The following is a 19,824-nucleotide window of genomic DNA, read 5'->3' on the forward strand; positions in this document are numbered from 1 at the left end:
GGACCTTTCACACTTAATGTTCAAGCAAAACCCCCGCACATTCTGTGCCTCATTTATCTCAACTCCGTACAGTCTGCACTCTAGATTATATCTGTAAGCATAGGTGACTGCTAGATTAGAAAAGACATATATTCCAATACCTAGGCAAAAAACGTGACACAAAAACATAGTTGATATTCACATTTCTGTCTTTTATCTGAATGGATCATCAAATCTTAAACTGTAGCCTACATGAAGAGAGGCAGGAAAGCTGTTTAAGGATGATCCTAGAAATGAAACAAAACAAAAAAAAAAATCCCACCCATATAAGATCAGATCATTGGTACTACTAATTCAATATCCTGCTACAGAAACTGGTATGCAAGTCTGCAGAGTAATTGCAAATAATGCTACAGAACAATTCTAATGGGTAGCATTCTACCATAGTAATGTAGTTAAAAGTCAGTTTATCAGCAATAGGTCTTTCAGAATAATAAATATAGCTTAACATGGTCAGGAGCTCTTGTTATTCATCACCAGTTAGAGCAAGAGTTCTTAGAGGAAACTCTGTACATTAGAAAGTGACAAAGTCTTGTGTCCATTCTCCTGAACCACTGTAAACAGACACATAACAAAACACCACATTTCTAGAAAAGCCCTGAACAAATAGCTATGGCACAGAAAGTCGAGAAGTTATTTAGTAAGCACTCTCCTATCTTAGAATACGCACTCGACAAAAATAGAGCTGCCTCTCATTAGAAAACCATATGCAAATACTGCTACTGTTTTCTGGATTTAGATAAATTAGAGACTTGATTTGCAGCTCTAGAGCATTTTTCACTGAAATTTTACAGACTGTAAAGGGCAGCATTAATACAGGTAGACAGAGGCTGCAATACTGCTGTTTCTATAGGTGCAAAGAGAGAAAATATCTTGTCACGTATGTTGAATTTGCAATGGGATGGAAGTCATTGACATCAAATAATTTTTTGCAGTCTTGGTTCTTGCCAGAAAGCACAAAGAGAGGACACCACAGACTTGATAAGAAGACTTCTTTTTCTCTTCCTGATAGGTTAAAGGCCTTCGTATTGATTACTAGCTCCTAATATGTCAAAGACTAAGTGAATTTCTTTCAAACACTCAAAATTTGGCAAGGGAGGAAATTGTTTTTATGAACTCACTTCCAGAATTAATATTACAGAATATTTCTTCTCAGCAAATTGAAATGGAATAAATTGCATTTGTCCTCCATGGAAATTGAATTGATCGTTTGAGGTTAGGACTGCAATAGCAAGTCATAGAAAAACACTTGAGGGGGTGGAAAAAAAAAAAAAGAAAAAAAAAAGAGGAAGACGAGATTGATTTAGAGTTTTGCTTTTGAAAACTCAGCAGTAGTTCCTCTAATTCTAACATAAATGCACAAACACAAAAAATGTGTTAGTTCATCACAATTTTACAAACTAGATTATATTGACAACATTACTGTTTCTCTTTGACCAGAAGGAGAGCAGTCAGGTTTTAAAGTCTCCTTTGTTAGCTGTGAAAAAAGCATGTTGAAATTGGCTTTAGCAAAGCCACAAACTCTTCCTTTCTTTTGCTTATTTTTTACCGATGTTCCATAGCCCTTAACTGTCAATGCATAATGTCTCTTCTTCCACCTGATTCGCAATTTACTGCCCCAGAAGGACAGCTTCTAAGAAAGTCTCTTTCAAGATATCCACAATAGGTCATAAGCAAAAGCTTCCTTTTTATTGATGTCATTATTATTTTGCAGTTTTTTTAGTTCTTTTTCGTCTTGATATATTTTATTCTCTGATCTCAGGTTTGTAAGAATACTAGCTTAATCCTAGACAACACATGCTGTTCATGGCCTCTTCCTTTTCCTTTTCCTCTATCAGCTAACAGAACAGCTATCAACATTCCCAGAAAATTCCAAATTCATCCCTATACACTATGATCCTAGCACCACCATTAATTGCTGACCAGTCAAAAGTTCTTTAAAACCTTTCAAACGATTCTTCAACTACAATCTGGTGTGCTCTGTCTTGAGCAGAACCCTTCCTTAATGCTTACAGAACAGCACAGCACTCACTGCTAGAGTAAAGGTGCAGAGCTTTAACTGCAGTAATCCCTGAGCATATTATCTTGATACAGCCGATCACTGAGGATCTTCTTCCCTTTGTGCCTGCAACATCTCAATGCAGGAATTAAAGATAAATAAGCACTTTGAAAATGGTTGTTCTCACTTCGTGTACTAAATAACAAGTTAGATGAGAAGCTCTAGGAGCAACAGCATCATCCTCTCCATTTTGGCAATATCTTCCATTAAGGTGTCTTACTCAGGTCGTTTATAGGAACAACTTAATGCTTGATTTATAGCTGTAAAAGCTGGTTGTACTGCAGGGAAGGCAGATAGTGGTCTAAAAGGTTTACTCTCTTACAAATGATGCACATTTGAAAAAAAAAAAAAAAAGTTTGCAGACATCCCCTCCCCCCATCCCCGTTCCTAGGCAACTTAATTACAAGAGTAATGATAGAATAATTAATTTTTCTACAGCTAGATCCAAAGCCTATTGAAGTCAACATATAAATTCTCAGGAGGCTCTGAATCTGGCTATACTATCTATCACAAGTGCATAGCAAAGTTTCTACTGCTTTCCATGCCCAACACATATAAGAAATGAGTATATTGAGTTTTAGATTTTGAACAGTCTCTCTTACTTGCCAATTAATTGATAAAAGGAAATAACAAAGTTCTTTCTGAGGGCTGATTTGAATCAAGTAATTAATGATGTTGGCAGATTCATTGTAAATACAAACCAACCTGTGCTTCTATTCACCCCGAGGTCAAACCTTTTTAGAAGTTCTGATGTTTTTAATTCTTAAATCATTCTCACTCTTGTTTCCATTGCTCCAAGTAGCTTAGAACAAGAAAAATATTTGAATTCATCTTAAATTTCAATATTTTTGGTTTAAACTTCTTTTGTTCAGCAAAGATATTCCAGACCTATGACATTTTTAATAATGGAAAGGATTTTCCAGGCTGGCAGTGATGATATTGATGAGAGAAGCCTGAAGGCTATCAAACGGGACTTTAGGGGACTGGGACGGTTAGTGGATGGAGCGGGAGTACAGGTGGTGTTTTCATCTATCCCTGCAGTAGCAGGTAGGGGTACCGAGAGGACACGGAAAGCCCACCTGATTAATACGTGGCTCAGAGGCTGGTGCCAACACAGAAATTTTGGGTTTTTTGACCATGGGGCGCTTTACTCGGCACCCGGCCTGATGGCCGCAGACGGGTCCCTATCTCTAAGGGGAAAACGGATCCTAGCCCAGGAGCTAGCAGGGCTCATCGAGAGGGCTTTAAACTAGGAAAGAAGGGGGATGGGACTGAAATTAGGCTTGTTGGAGCTGTGCCGGGGGGAACAATGGCAGAGCCGGGGACGAAGGCAATGGCCCAGCTGAAGTGCATCTACACTAATGCACGCAGCATGGGCAACAAACAGGAGGAGCTGGAAGCCATCGTGCAGCGGGAAGGCTATGACTTGGTTGCCATCACGGAAACGTGGTGGGACCACTCTCATGACTGGAGTGTTGCAATGTCTGGCTATAGGCTCTTCAGAAGGGACAGGCAGCACAGAAGGGGTGGTGGTGTGGCTCTCTATATTAGAGAGTGTTTAGATGTTGAGGAACTTGAGGCTGGGAATGATAAGGTTGAGTCCCTATGCGTTAGGATCAGAGGGAAGGCCAACAAGGCAAGCATCCTGGTGGGGGTCTGTTATAGACCGCCGAACCAGGATGAGGAGACGGATGAGGAGTTCTACAGGCAGCTGGCAGAAGCCGCGAAATCGTCAGCGCTTGTTCTTGTGGGGGACTTCAACTTCCCAGACATATCCTGGAAGCACAACACAGCCCAGAGAAAGCAGTCTAGGAGGTTTCTGGAGAGCGTGGAAGATAGCTTCCTGATGCAGCTGGTTAGAGAGCCTACCAGGGGAGGTGCCCCGCTAGACCTTCTGTTCACAAACAGTGACGGACTGGTGGGAGATGTGGTGGTCGAGAGCTGTCTCGGGCAGAGTGACCACGAAATGGTAGAGTTCTCTATTCTTGGTGAAGTCAGGAAGGGGACCAGTAAAACCGCTGTCTTGGACTTCCGGAGGGCTGACTTTGAGCTGTTCAGGACACTGGTTGGCAGAGTCCCTTGGGAGGAGGTTCTGAAGGGCAAAGGAGTCCAGGAAGGCTGGGCACTCCTCAAGAAGGAAATCTTAATGGCTCAGGAGCGGTCTGTCCCCACGTGCCCAAAGACGAGCCGACGTGGAACTAGACTGGCCTGGCTGAGCAGAGAGTTGTGGCTTGAGCTTAGGAGAAAAAGGAGGGTTTATAATCTTTGGAAAAGAGGGGAGGCTACTCAGGAGGACTATAAGGATGTTGCGAGGCTGTGCAGGGACAAAATTAGAAAGGCCAAAGCTCATCTGGAGCTCAATCTGGCTACTGCCGTTAAAGATAACAAAAAACGTTTTTACAAATACATCAACACAAGAAGGATGACTAAGGAGAATCTCCATCCTTTACTGGATGCGGGGGGAAACTTAGTTACAAAAGATGAGGAAAAGGCTGAGGTGCTCAATGCTTTCTTTGCCTCAGTCTTTAGCGGCAGGACCGGTTGTTCTCTGGATACCTGGTACCCTGAGCTGGTGGAAGGGGATGGGGAGCAGGATGTGGCCCTCGCTATCCATGAGGAAATGGTTGTCAACCTGCTACAACACTTGGATGTACGCAAGTCGATGGGGCCGGATGGGATCCACCCGAGGGTACTGAGCGAACTGGCGGAGGAGCTGGCCAAGCCACTTTCCATTATTTACCGGCAGTCCTGGCTATCAGGGGAGGTCCCAGTCGACTGGCGGCTAGCAAATGTGATGCCCATCTACAAGAGGGGCCAGAGGGTAGACCCGGGGAACTATAGGCCTGTTAGCTTGACCTCAGTGCCAGCGAAGCTCATGGAGCAGATTATCTGTGATAATCTGATTATCTGATGTGTCATCACGCGGCACTTGCAGGGCAACCAGGCGATCAGGCCCAGTCAGCATGGGTTTATGGAAGGTAGGTCCTGCTTGATGAACCTGATCTCCTTCTATGACCAAGTGACGCGCTTGGTGGATGAGGGGAAGGCTGTGGATGTGATCTACCTTGACTTCAGTAAGGCTTGTGACACCGTTTCCCACAACATTCTCCTCAAGAAACTGGCCGCTCGTGGCTTGGAGTGGCGTACGCTTTGTTGGGTTAAAAACTGGCTGGATGGCTGGGCCCAAAGAGTTGTGGTGAATGGAGCCAAATCCAGTTGGAGGCCGGTCACTAGTGGAGTCCCCCAGGGCTCAGTGCTGGGGCCGGTCCTCTTTAATATCTTTATCGATGACCTGGATGAGGGGATCGAGTGCACCCTCAGTAAGTTTGCAGATGACACCAAGTTAGGCGCGTGTGTCGATCTGCTCGAGGGCAGGAAGGCTCTGCAGGAGGGTCTGGATAGGCTGGACCGATGGGCTGAGGTCAACTGCATGAAGTTCAACAAGCCCAAGTGCCGGGTCCTGCATCTAGGGCGTAACAACCCCAAGCAGCGCTACAGGCTGGGAGAAGAGTGGCTGGAAAGCTGCCTGGCTGAGAAGGACCTGGGAGTACTGATTGATAGGCAGCTGAATATGAGCCAGCAGTGTGCTCAGGTGGCCAAGAAGGCCAACAGCATCCTGGCTTGCATAAGAAGCAGTGTGGCCAGCAGGTCTAGGGAGGTGATTGTCCCCCTGTACTCGGCTCTGGTGAGGCCGCACCTCGAGTACTGTGTTCAGTTTTGGGCCCCTCGCTACAAGAAGGACATGGAGGTGCTCGAGAGAGTCCAGAGAAGGGCAACGAATCTGGTGAGGGGTCTGGAGAACAAGTCTTACGAGGAGCGGCTGAGGGAGCTGGGGTTGTTTAGCCTGGAGAAGAGGAGGCTCAGGGGAGACCTCATCACTCTCTATAAGTACCTTAAAGGAGGCTGTAGAGAGGTGGGGGTTGGTCTATTCTCCCACGTGCCTGGTGACAGGACGAGGGGGAATGGGCTAAAGTTGCGCCAGGGGAGGTTTAGGTTGGATGTTAGGAAGAACTTCTTTACTGAAAGGGTTGTTAGGCACTGGAATGGACTGCCCAGGGAGGTGGTTGAGTCGCCATCCCTGGAGGTCTTTAAAAGACGTTTAGATGTAGCCCTTAGTGATATGGTTTAGTGTAGGACTTGTTAGTGTTAGGGCAGAGGTTGGACTCGGTGATCTTAGAGGTCTCTTCCAACCTAGACGATTCTGTGATTCTGTGATTTTTTTTAATGTCTGGGACCAATATTTTTACTTTGCTGTTGATAGTCAGAAGCTAACATGTCCTGTGCCAGTAATTTATCCAGCTTCTCCCATGCTGAACTTTAGTGGTGGTGTGTAGATTATGCCACAAAGATTAATCATAATGTGTAAATGCAAAACATTGTTGGCCTTTCCTCTCCCTTGGTTCTGATGCTTTCTTTATTTCTTCTTCCTTTTGGTTTCCCACTTCTTCCTCAGCCCTTAAGAATCTTTTTAACCTCTCAGCTCTAGAGAGAAATAAAAAGTTATTGTGTGCCTTCCATAAATCTCTTAGGGTTAAATTTATTGAATTCGGTAGCAAAGCCTACTGATAAAAAAGACCAGAACTTTGCACCGGGACATAAAAAAAGATCTTGTAAGAATTTGCTTCTGTTGGTGTAAGTTTACAGTCAAATATTCTTGGATATCAAAATTATCACCATATACAAGTTTATAGTCTATCATGAATTTGAGTTACTTTTGCTGATTCTTTCATCTAAGACTGTTATTCTAGAAATGAGCACTATATCACTGTGCTGTGAAGATTCATTACAGCTGTATAAAGGATTTCAGGCAAGAGTTTCAAGTCAAACCTTCTTTTTCAGATTTTGAAACTTTTAATCAAAAGAGAAAGATTAAATAAAGAAATTAGGCTATAATAAAGGCTTCTACAATCTTACAAAAATATGATTCCCACTACATTTTAATTCAAAATAGTTAGGGAAAAGCCATTTTCATCAACTATTGATTTATCAATATCCTTGACTTCATGGAACATTTTTTATAGCTGTGTTCTAATTAAATAGCATTATTCAAATATCATAAATTTCATAACCATCACTTAACACCAACTGCTTGGGATTTTAAGAGCTCTGTCACCTCCAAATTTCTCTTACAAAGTATAATCAGTTTCACATCCCAGCTTCCCAGCTGCTGTCGGACTATTGCAACTCTCCCTGTTTTGATGTCACGCAAGAATATATCACTGTAAGATGTAACCCCTAGACAGGTGGCATTCCTTCATGTTGCTAGATAAATCAATGCAACTAGAGGCTTGCAAGTACCTGCAAGAGGTGGATGACATTCCTTCAACGGGTATTAAATTAAATGGAAGAATGTAATATTCCCATTAGTGAGTAAAATTCACTGAGTTTTCCAGGAAATAAATTCTTGATGATCTAATTCAGCTTTTACCCAACACTCTTATACTAACATTATTCCCCTGAGATGAAAGAATGCTGTTTGTAATTCTGCTCTTACCCAATAATCTCATACTAACATTATTCCCCTGAGACGAAAGAATGCTGTTTAAAATATTAGGATTTGATAAATCTTTCATTTTCCATATCCCCAACCATAAGGGGATTATGGTCTAGAATATGTTCATTTTGTCCTTTAAAGACCGTGGTCTAGAATATGTTCATTTTGTCCTTTTCTATTTTTAGTGCAGCAGAAATGGAAACTTAGTGTGTCCCATCTTCCAGGTGCACTAATTACTTACCTAGATAATCTCTCTAACACTCAGTGAAAATTTAAGTAGTTCTATAAAGTGGATCAACTTGCAAAACATATTCTGCTGTAGTTTCCCTATTTGGCCTGAACGTAACTGCAGAGATGGAGGGAAGGAATGAAGGAAGGAGAAGAAAAAAGAAAGTGCTTCCCTTACCTCACTCAAAAGTTAGAACTAATACAGTCTTAATATTATATAAAATGGTTCACATGACTTAGAGTAAAACATCAGAAGAGAGAAACTTAGTGGTTACAGCAAGGCTTAAGGTGTACATTATTTGCATTCATTCCTTTCTCTACCAGTGAGAATTCCAGGTGACGCTTCCCAGAAGAATGTCCCAACCTGAAACTGATTCTTTGCAGATCCCTCTAAGCTCTTACAAGGGCTGAGAATAATAATAATAAAATAATAACAAAAACAACAACAAAATTGGTATATCTGGCAAACAATGAGGTTTTAAATACATAAATATTATGTTGAATTTAATAGATATTTTTAACATCAGTCTTTTGTAATACCCACTCTTATGGAGAAAATAAACAAACCAAAGCAAATAGCACATAGCAGTGTCAGTAATTCACTGAGGTAACACCTAAACCAAGCGCTCAGGTTGCACTTATATTTTTGTAATTAATACTCTATCCTTAGACATGTTGACATTACTTCAAACTTACATTAGTGATTTATTACATCTCTTACTTTAGAACTATAAGCAGATTTATAGGCTATGTGGAGAGGTAGAAATGGCACATTAAAAATTAGGGTTCTTTTAGTTTTATACAGAAAAAAAGTCTTATTACTATGTGTATATTAAAATGGTTTCTAGTATAATTTTCTGGTAGCCTTAGGGAAACTAATGGCAGCATATGAACATTTTAATATCTATTCCATTTAAAGTAGAAATAGGATAGTGGCCTGTGTGGGAGGCAAAGAAAGAGAATTTATGGTTATGAACAAAATACTTCTAAGGACTTAATATCTAGGATTCTAATCCTTTCTTTTTTTTTTTTTCCATGAAAGTAGCCCCACTTACAAGAATATATATTCAACATAAGGGAAAATTTTGAGTCCCATTTAAGCAGACTACGGACCATAGTATGGACCTTGCTTATGTCTGCACAGACAAAAAAAAAAAAAAAAAAGGCATTTTTCAGAGACTGATGTGTGTAATGCAACTCTTCTTGGAAATCCTTGGGTGTCCCAGGAAATTATGACCTCCAGAAGAAAACTTACTCCTCCTATTCTTCCACTTCTTATCAAAAGGTCTTGACATCTCATCTTTAAAATATCACGGAATCACAAAATCACCTAGGTTGGAAGAGACCTCCAAGATCACCTAGTCCGACCTTGACAGAAACATTAATGTGAAAGGCATGAGAGTCTGGGAATGTGCTTCTATGGAAGCTGTTTCTTAAAGAGGCTCTCAGAAGTTCTCCTTAGAATAAATTGTTTTGTTCTGGTGGGATTTATGCTACACAGCAGTGTCAGTTAAATGCTTAACGGAGTATCTCCATAAGCCCTGGATTGCTGTGCTGGGTCTGGCTGGGATGGAGTTAACTTTCCCCGCAGCAGCCCATACAGGGCTGTGCTGTGCACCGGTAGCCAGAGCAGCGCTGCTGTCCCAGCAGCGCTTTGGCCATCGCTGAGCAGTGCTGGCTCAGCACCAAGGCCAGCTCTCCAAACCCCCACAGCACGTAGGCTGGCAGTGGGCAAGAGTTGGGGAGGAAACCTCACCAGGACAGCTGAGGTAAACCTACCAAAGGGAGATTCCACACCAAATGTTGTCACACAGAGCAGTAAAAGCTGGGGAAGGGGAAGAAGCTGGGGGGGAGCTTTTGTTACGAAAGCACTGGTCTTCCCAAGCGACCATTATCCATATTGAGGCCCTGTTTCTCAAGACATCGCTGAACATCACTTGCTTATGGGAAGTAGTGAATAATTGTTTTCTCCTTTTCCTTCTGAGTGGCCTTTGCTTTATTTATTTACTTTCCTTTAACTAAACTGTTCCTTACCTCAAACCACAAGCTTTCATTTTTTTCATCATATTTTCATCTCTCTGTCCTTCTGAGGAGAGGAGTGAGAGAGCAGCATGGTGGAGCTGAGCTGCCCATCAGTTGTTAAACCACCACAATTGCTATTGAACAAAAAAAAAAACAGAATATGAAGAAACACTGCTGAATACAGGAATAAAAGTGAAGGAACAGAAAATCTTGGGAAGTCTGGAGGACCATGTTTAAGTTTTACATTATATCTACAAGTGTCATGTTCCAGGAAAGACACTCAAATACCACTTCTTTTGTGCCAATAACTAGTTCTGAAGGACAGTTTTAATATTCTGTTTTTTTGTTAACGCAGGGTAGGAAATTTGAACAGGCTGCACTTCATGAATGAATGCATCATATGAGTGACGTTTTTGAAAAGAGAGAGCAAACTATAGGGGGAATACAGAAGACCATGAATGAGGCTAAAGAACTAATTTTACTGTTCTAAGGAGCTGAATCCCTCATACCTGTGCCTGGAATAGGAAGGAGTCTCATTTCTTTAGAGTCTACCCTAAATCAGCTATTCAAATAGCGCTTGGATTTTTGCTACAAAAAGGAAGTAAACTAGCAGGCAGTGCTCTGATACTGGGAGATTGAAATACTAAGAAAGTAGAGATTTTATTTAAAAAAAAAAAAAAAGCATGGTTCGGGACTAAAATTCATATGAAAAAAAATAACAAAACACAGGATTTGGATTGTTTGCTCTTGCAAACAAACCAGTTCATGCCCAGGAACATGATTCAAGAACTGCAATGGATTACAGTCTTGTATGTATCTTACATAGATGATGTGGCTAACAAGCATCACATAAACTGTAAAATATAGCCTAAGAGAACAAATAGTCTTATGCTCGTGACATAGGAAACACTGTCCCAGTGAGCAAAGTAATATACTGTACATGCTGTTCATGTTGACTGGAAACACATAGTCAAGAATTAGAGATTTTTATTTTTAGGAATCACTTATTGAAATAGTTCTGAAGGTTTGAAAAAATATGCATGTAGCCAGAAAGAGTGAAGCTATAGGGAAACATAAAAGTTGCTCTGAATGAATTCACAGAAATACCTAATGATTGCATTTTGACCAGATTGCTTGGAGACAAGGGGTGAGAAGTCTGAAAGCAGTAATGTCATGAAAGCACTTCAGGCAGGAGTTAAGAGTGTGAATTTACTGTTGAAGACAATTGAGGAAGAATGTACAGCAAAAGCAATGATACAGCAAAATCTATTTTCCTTCCAAAACTGTATGTCAACAAACACTTTGGAAATATAATAAACTTTAGCTTTTGAAACTACTAACAGTAGATTCACTTTACATTAAGTCTTGAATGAGATTTTATAAATGAAGAGCAAAACGTCACCCAGCATTGAAACCTCTAGAGTACCTTTACCTCATCACAACAACTAAAGCTCACAATCGTGGCTCATCATAGCAGTTCCCTTCCCTCCAAAGATTTATATATATATATATATATATATACAAATGTATAGATATAGATATGCAAATCCTGTCATGACACTCCTGAAAGTTTACATCATTAGAAAAAATGCACAAGGTGACAAGCCCGCAAAGAAATGGGATCCTGTTTGCTCCCAATATGGAAATGCAAAGATATATCTTAATAATTCTTATGGATCACTAGAACCCATAATTTGGGACATTTTAATAACTAGCTTATCATTTAAATATAAATTAAATTTAATTAAAGTCTACTAGATTGCAAATATTTCTTGTGTTTGTTTTCATGTTGTTCAGCAATGCAGTACAAAATGGGGACCACAGAATGTGAGCTTGGGATAATTAATGGCGCTGCCACAGGGTCCACAATATCTTCCCATATACTACTAGTTTTTTTTGCCTCTGAAATTTGTTTAAAATAATGATTCTGACAGCTCTCATTTTTTCTTTGTTAGATCTTATTGACTGCTATTGGATATTTATTTTTAGAAGCACAAACGTATTAAGAAAAGTACATAAGCCCACTGAGGATGAAGAAAATATCTCCATAGTAACAATCCTGGTAGAGTGACGTATGACTGTTTGTAGACAGACTGACAAACTTCAGCCCTAATTCTGTATCTCCTGAGCCCAAAAGTGATTTCAGAAGTCTAAATCCTCATCTTCGCTCCTCTGTAGTTATTTGGCAGCAATGATTGATTTTTTCCAGATGTGGATAAATATGAAAATTTATATTTTATATTAGTTTTTATATAATAAGCTGCAAATGCAATCAGGAACATCCCCTAAAGGCAAATGAGTATTTTGGCTTTGCTTGTTTTTTTCACAGAAGAAATCCTACCATAATAATGTATTTTAGCCTTATTTATAATATGTCTAAATGATATCTTAAACACTTTGGTTTGAAATGAGAACTTCATACTGACACCCGTATAATGTGGTAAAATCATCACCTACGGAATAATATTCTTGATAATAAAAAGATCATGTTATATTTTAAAGGCACAGGTTCTTAAAAATGCACTCAGGATTTTTTTTCTCTCTTGACATTACTGTACCATCCCTGTTACTGTACTGTGCTGTCATTTGTGTAGTCAGGATCTGAGCCAGTTCCCAGGTTCACCTGTGTAAACCTGACCAAAGCTAAATCCCCTCAGCTTCCTTACAGTTTCCACTGAAGCTTGTATAACTTAATTGCTGTTTCTGTATTTTACCAGTTGTCTGTGTCAAGTTTTCATACACAAATCAGAGAAAAACATGTAACTGGGACTACCTAAACCATATAACAAATTAAATGGTTTTAAAATCTACCCTTGAAATGAGTGCAATTCCTTTTCCTTTCATCTAAATTGTTCCATATGCCAAGGAAACTTTGTGACAGAGTATTTAGTTACAGGCAGGAATCATAATTGTGTTTTCTCTCTCCCTCTCATTTAAGTTGTTCGAGTTCATGAATTTTTTGGCTGAGAATGTCATCTTCTGTTACATGGGACTCGCACTATTCACATTTCAAAATCATATCTTCAATCCTCTTTTTATTTTTGGTGCATTTGTATCCTTTGCTCTAAAGAAGTATTTATCTGTGTTTATATATATATTTATATATGTTAATATATTTATATTTCTGGGTATGTATAAAGCATGTGTGCTCCATAAAAAATAAATAAATAAATAAATAAGTCAATAGCAAACCTATTAGCTCCTTAGATGTTAAAAAAAAAAAAAAAGCAATTGTCTTTATTATGCATATCTCAAAAACTGCCTCACTGCATGTAAGTTCGTGGTCTTATGGCTTCTGGTTTGCAGATATAAGGCAAATAGCTTTAAACCAGCCAGGGAATTTCTGACACTGGACTTGATATTAGGTTTAGAGGTGGGGTAGGAAATTGGGATATGTATTGGGACAGATCTGTGCGGACAGGTGCAGGCACACAAAATCTTTCTGCTCATACAAAGCCAGTGTAGATCCACAAACTGTAGAGCTGCCTTCAGAGAGTGCCATAAGCAGAACTTATGTGCCATAAGCAGAACTTCCCCAAAACTACATAATTATATAAAGTCCTGAAAAAAATCCAACAGCTTAGCATTGCTCATATCTTTCCTTCTTTGTATTTGATATTTCTAGTGTACAGGGAATTATTTACATCATGAGTGCCCCAGAGGTGGGTAGGAAAGTCTGTGTCTTCAGTTCTGCCATGGTTTCTCAGCAAATTCATTTTATAATTCATTTTTACAATTCATTCATCAAATTATTAAAAACAAAAAACAAAAACAAAAAAACTTCAAGCAGTGGCCCTTTGCTCATTACTTTTTGATGAACTATAGAAGCTTTGAAAGTTGAGATCACACTGTTACTTGCAGTAATTGTATGTGCAATTTCCAAATGAATAATAAGAACTGCATTCCAGTTCCTTTCACTACAGGTTGCTTTAGATGACAGAGAGGAGCCCAAGAGCCCATTGCAATCCACCACTGCAATGACGCAAGTGCAATATTGCATCCTGCAGTCCTAGCACAGGGAGACAGCTGAACACGAGAGCAGCACTCAGCAACCCAGATGGGAGACTGTGTTGCAGAGCACTGCAGGGACCCCTCTCCCTTGTTCCCTCACACTAAGAACCACCAGACTGCAACAGGGTTGCGCTAGTCTGGCCAGCACAAGGCATGTGAAGCAACCACTGCTAACTCTTGTTCTCCCAGGTCCGTGGGAGCTTTAAGCAGGCCCTTGGCCTCATAGATAGGATGCACCCAGACACTGGCATTCGAGTGCTTCATTGATTCTACACTCCACAGCATGTCTCAGACTCTTGCAGCTGTGATTGAGCCCTAAGAGTCACAAGACAAGGGAAGGACAGCACCTGCCAAAAGCATGTATAAGGAGATATGATCGTCTTTTTTTTTTAAATCTGAAATAGCGTTATGTTTCTAATTAAAGCTACTTTCATGATAGTTCCACAGGGCAGTAATAAAGAACCCCTTTTGAAAAATCTCAAAAAAAAAAAAAAATGCTGGATATAGACAATATGAATCCTCAGGAAATAAGAAAGTAATCATGTCCAAAAGCACATTTATTCTTTGCAAATTGCTGCTGAAGGAGATAATGCCATCCCTGCAATTGATGACAGGCATTTTACTGAAGGACTGTAGATGAAGTCACATGTGATACAAATTTGATGAGTGAAAGTAGAGTGATTGAAGTGGGATATATAATGATCAATCTGAAAACAGGATGTCTGGGGAAGACAATCTCTGCTACTGCATGGTTTTATAATGAAGTTGGAACCAGAAGGATGTGATATATAAAATACGAAGGGAGATAATCTCATATTCATTTTAATTACACTTTTAAAATAACTATGAAGAAATACTGGATTTAAATTGACTGTTCTTTCAGTAGTTTCTCCACCATTTTCCTTAACATCTTACATTTTAGGTGGCAGTTTTTATAGCAAGAGCTTGCAACATATATCCGCTTTCTTTCCTTTTGAATTTGGGTCGAAAACAAAAGATTCCCAGGAACTTTCAACACATGATGATGTTTTCAGGTAAGTGCTATTTTGGTATTTTTCCTGTCCACATTTAACAACTAACAAAGACAGTCATCTATCACTAGAAGTCACGTCTGTCACAAAGAAGTCACCATTTTAGTACTCAGGATAGCCTCCTCAAAGTCATTGAAGCAAATGGACGTACTCTCAGCAATTCGCTGTGCTCTGAACCTATTTTATTTAACTTTTTTGGAAACCTGTTACCCAGAAGCCAGTCTTTTAATCTGTTGTCCCTCATCCTGTCTCAACACTTCCATGCCAATTTGGAAATACCATATTTTCATGTTGGGTTGTTTGAGAGGCATTTGTAGTATATCTAGCAGTATGCTTATCTGCCAGGAAATAAATACCCAACTTTAAAGGTGTTAGTACTGATACTCAATCATGGTCTTTGGCAATTCTTTTTAACTTCAGTGAACAGTTTGACTTTGAAACATGAGATTAGGAGACCTTAATTCCACAGACATTTTCATGTGTTTTCCAGCCTGATATCTAAGGACTTTACCTTCTAAATTCAAGTTTACTTTCTAAATAGTGGTTATATTCATTTTAAAATCTGATTAGCAATGAAGAATAAGAATAAAAAAAAATTTAAAAAAAATCCAGGAGAGGGAGCCATCTTCTATTCTCAGGGCATCATCCACTGATCCACTGAATTGTTAAAATATCAGCTGAAAACTATATTTTTGGATTTGCATAAGCTAGAAATACCTCCACTTGACTTTCTGAGGCTGCTTAGAAAAAAATTCCCTAATAAGCTAAGAATATTTGTTCACTGAAAGACAGAAACACAGATCCCCCGATGCCATTTATGAAATCATTTTATAAAGTTAGAAAGTCAGAACTTTTTTGTCTTTTTCTTGCTTTTTATACAAAAAATTATTCCAGTTTTTAATGGATAAAAGTTCTTGATTGACAGCCTTGCTGTACACTGATCCATTTAGCCAGGTAAGAAGTAGAATACAATGCACTACATTTCGAGCTTCCTCATCAGGAATACTCCTCATCAGGGTGCCTCATTTATGCCTATATAATTCCATATCTCTAGAGAGCAGCACAGTAGTTCATTTCTACATCCATTCAATCCTTCTGCTAAAAGCTGCCACTGAAAATGTCAGTTAATACCAGCTAGATTGTAGTCAGAGATGATGACATACATCCATTACAAACTGGCTTTCAGACCGCCTGCTCATCTACAGTTGTTAGTGGTGTGAGATATATATGTAGATCACTCTGATAAAGCTAGCAGGTGGCCAAATAAACAACAGCATGAAAAAAAAAATTGCTATCATTAGTTGTCCAGTTTCCAGGCCTCATTTTTCTTTTATTTTTGCTCAGATAAAGTATGGATTTCAAAGTATTCTAAAATATATCTTATTCATCAACTTTTCTGTCCTTGTTTCTTCAGTCAAATTTCATTCTCCACAGAGCTAGAAGCAGAAAGCAGCCAGTGAGGACTTACTGTGTGAGTACACATTAGCTTCCCAACGTAATCTGGCAGCTGAAGACCGAAAATGGTAGTATCGAAAATTTCTAAAATGCAAATGTTAAAATAGTCAGAAAGTATTTTTAACTGTTTTCAAAGAGATACTGTATTTTTTTGAGAGAAATATCTGTAAAACATTTTTTTTTAAATAAATGGCATAATCTGCCAGAAGACCAATAAGGACTCACTGCCTTTCACACTGCCAGCAGCTTCACACTTCACTGATGTGTGGATTTTCCATGTAATTGCATTTTATTATAAGTGTTAAGATCTATGCTCAGTTACCAATAATGTTCTTATTTACTACAAACTGATCATCCTGTGTATAGTGGTAAACAGAGAAGACAATGACTGCCAGAAGCAAGACACATTTCTGATACGAGTAAACAAGACACTGAATTTGCGTTTGGAGGAACGCCCTCACTTGCTTACTGCCAGTGCCTATGCAAGATCAGCAGAGCTTTTGAAGCAATGTTCTGGCATAACTTCAGGTTCCAGTAGGCCACGGAGAAAACTGGGCTTCACTCACCACATCATCACACACCAAGATATGAAAACAAAGAATTTGGGATTAGTTTTGCCTTCAATCATATGGTTACCAAATGCACCCAACATTACTATTTTCTTTACTGAGTTTTATGGCCATAGTCACCATGCATATCAAAGTCTGAAAAAAAAAGCAATTAAGATTGGGCAAGTACATTGCCAGTTAGCATTTGAGTACACCTGACTTTGCCAAGAATTTTACTGAAGTTATTGAATGCTACTTTTTGAGAAGTACTAATATATTTGAGGAAAGGTGGATGAGTTAGTCTTGGAAGTGGATTATGCAGCAATTTAATTTATTATATTCTTCATCTGTTTGTATCCCTCTTCTAGCATCATGTTACAGAGGGTAGATTCACTTTTACAATTATGTTTAATCATGATTCCTGATAAAAACGCATTGTAAATCAAAACTAGATTAGTCTATGTGTAATTAAGCCTCAGCTTCTCAAATTAAGTTCAACATTAGCTAAAATGAGCAGGCCAGCCGTCTCAACTCATGTGAAAAAGAAATATTTTAATGTGTTAAATTTAATTTGAGCTAGTCATCTAGATTACCACTTTAACTACCGGAAAAAGACCATGTAAATGGTGGCTCATTCCGTCCTCAGAAACGCGTTTAAAATGAGCTGATGGTTTTTTCTTTGAAGAAAATAGTAAAGCATAAGCATCCTTAGGGATGTCTTTTACATAAAAGCAAAATCAATGACAAGTCTCCTTGTTGACTTTAGTGTCACTTTCATAAAAGCAGAGATTTTAAACCTCTGCCACTGAAGAAGTTCAACTGGTGTAACTACAGTCTGGTGCTGCCTTGTAGAAATGGCTTTGTGTTCTCTGGATAAACTGTTTATCTTCTATACCAAATAATTCATAGCCTAGCTATGCACTCTAAAAAGCTTTGGAGCTCCACTAAAAAAAATAGGGTTTTTAGCTGTTGATTAAATGATTCTGCGTAAACCATCAGTACCTTACAAAAGTTTTAATAGTTAGGTTTAATCTCTTGATATTTGCAAAGATTCAGTGTGTATTGTATATATGCAATGGCTTTGCTCTCTACATATATTTTATAGATTTTTTTTTAGTAAACTATAAAGTAAATTTAAATAGATTAATGAACAGCATTAGAAAATAGAGAGTATTATTTGTATTATGCATCCTTAGGTCTGGAAGCATTAGTGGACTTTATTTTCCTGTCTTTTTTTAATGTGTCACTGTATGAGGACCTATTTAATTAGCTTGTTACTACCCATGGGGCTTTTTTTAAACTCAGTATTAGCTGTTTTCTCCATATCTGTAAGATTTTCTGTTTACTCAGGTATATAATTTTATGACTATTAAAATATTCAAGTATTTTCAAGTTACTGCTAAAAATCTGTATGTATTCTGCATCCCCTTTTTCAGATACTTAAAATTATCTTTTGAAATCTATTCACTGTTTTTAAATCATAATTTTTATGACTGTTCTTAGTACAAGTGAATATTTTAAAAAATGAAGTTTTCCATTGCTTCAAGCAAGAAATGAGTACTATATTTGTGTACAGATTTTTATGCCAGCCCTTTTCCTCGCCTGCACCTGATTTCATGAGTAATTCTACTGAAGTTGTTGAAAAAATACAAGGAAAAGATATTTTTTTAACATGCATAAAGGCCCAATTACTGTTTAATATAAAATTATTCACAACAGAGAATTCAGTGGATAGAAAACAGATGTGTAATTATTATGTGATTATCATAGAGGTTTCATTGTCCACTTTTGCTAAGTTGCTTCCACTTGCATTAAACACCATGCTTTCAACTACCATGATTCAACAAATTATAATTATGATTGTGGCTGAAAATCCCTTCTGCCCTTGGAATCAGGTTTAGGTTGGAAAGAGTAAAATTCTATTTCTCCATCACATTAAGTTCACCATTCTCATCCATTTTTCAGGTTTACGTGGTGCAATAGCATTTGCATTGGCTATTCGAGACACAGGATCCCAGCCCAAACAAATGATGTTCACAACAGCACTGCTTATTGTGTTTTTCACAGTCTGGGTATTTGGTGGAGGCACAACACCAATGCTCACATGGCTTCAGATCAGGTTAGTACTCACTTTACAAGATTAACCATCAAAATATAATGCAGTCACTATGTTCACTGTGATTTTTACATTCCTAGAGCTTTCTAAGACTTAATTATGTGCTTTTTAATAGAGTTTTACAAGCACAGAGCAAGTATTTGGCTACCTGGTAGAGGTAGCTCTAGACCACAAAGAACAGGTTCTTCCCAGGCTTGTTAAAGGTTTGGACCTAGGTCAAATGTGTCCTTATTTCCTAAATTTGTTTCACTACTAATCCTTTTAAATACTGTGAGCGTCCTCCTCACTGCTGGAAAAAAAAAATAGCTATGAAGGCAGATCTTCCCCTCATCTATAAATGTGTATTTATTATACAAACATGTCATATAGAACGTATTTCTGTTTATACTGTGAATATCCAAGGAAATCTACCTACTTTTGTATACCTTTCAACCATTAATTTATTGCTCACTGTCTTATATATGCTCCTTCACAGCATTATTTTCTCAATTACCTTATAGTCACTTGTATTCACAGACAGCAATGAAAGACCAGGGAGGTTAAATGAGAAAAAAGAGAGATGAGAAAACTGGTACAATTAATATTTAATTTAAAGATGGTGTCCTGCCCAACATGCTTTTTTAAAATCCCACCTTTAACAATAAAAGTCTAATGCCATAGCTGAGTCCCTGCAATGGTTCATAACGTCACCAAAGAAAATCTCAGTATGAATATAGGTTTGTAATTCACAATTCCATATCATTTATCCTATATATATAGCACACACTTTGCTTTTTTATAAAATGATGTCTGATTAACAAGCCTTTGTGTCAGACTGTTGC

At 38.6% G+C, this 19,824-nt stretch overlaps 1 protein-coding gene across 3 annotated transcripts in view; it reads left to right on the top strand.

Annotated features, from left to right (window-relative positions):
* Positions 1-19,824, top strand: part of SLC9A9 (solute carrier family 9 member A9) — a 219,139-nt gene that overhangs the window by 107,035 nt on the left and 92,280 nt on the right. For all 3 annotated transcript variants that reach the window (XR_014587992.1, XM_083848189.1, XM_083848190.1), the window contains exons 10-12: positions 12,781-12,894; positions 14,776-14,887; positions 18,853-19,006. Coding sequence is in view for 2 of the 3 variants with exons in the window: in XM_083848189.1 (XP_083704315.1) it covers positions 12,781-12,894; positions 14,776-14,887; positions 18,853-19,006 (380 nt within the window). In the remaining variant the exon portion in view is untranslated. The remainder of the gene's footprint in view (positions 1-12,780; positions 12,895-14,775; positions 14,888-18,852; positions 19,007-19,824) is intronic.

The sequence above is a fragment of the Anser anser genome (assembly GCF_964211835.1).
Source record: "Anser anser genome assembly, chromosome: 9".
Lineage (NCBI taxonomy): Eukaryota > Metazoa > Chordata > Aves > Anseriformes > Anatidae > Anser > Anser anser.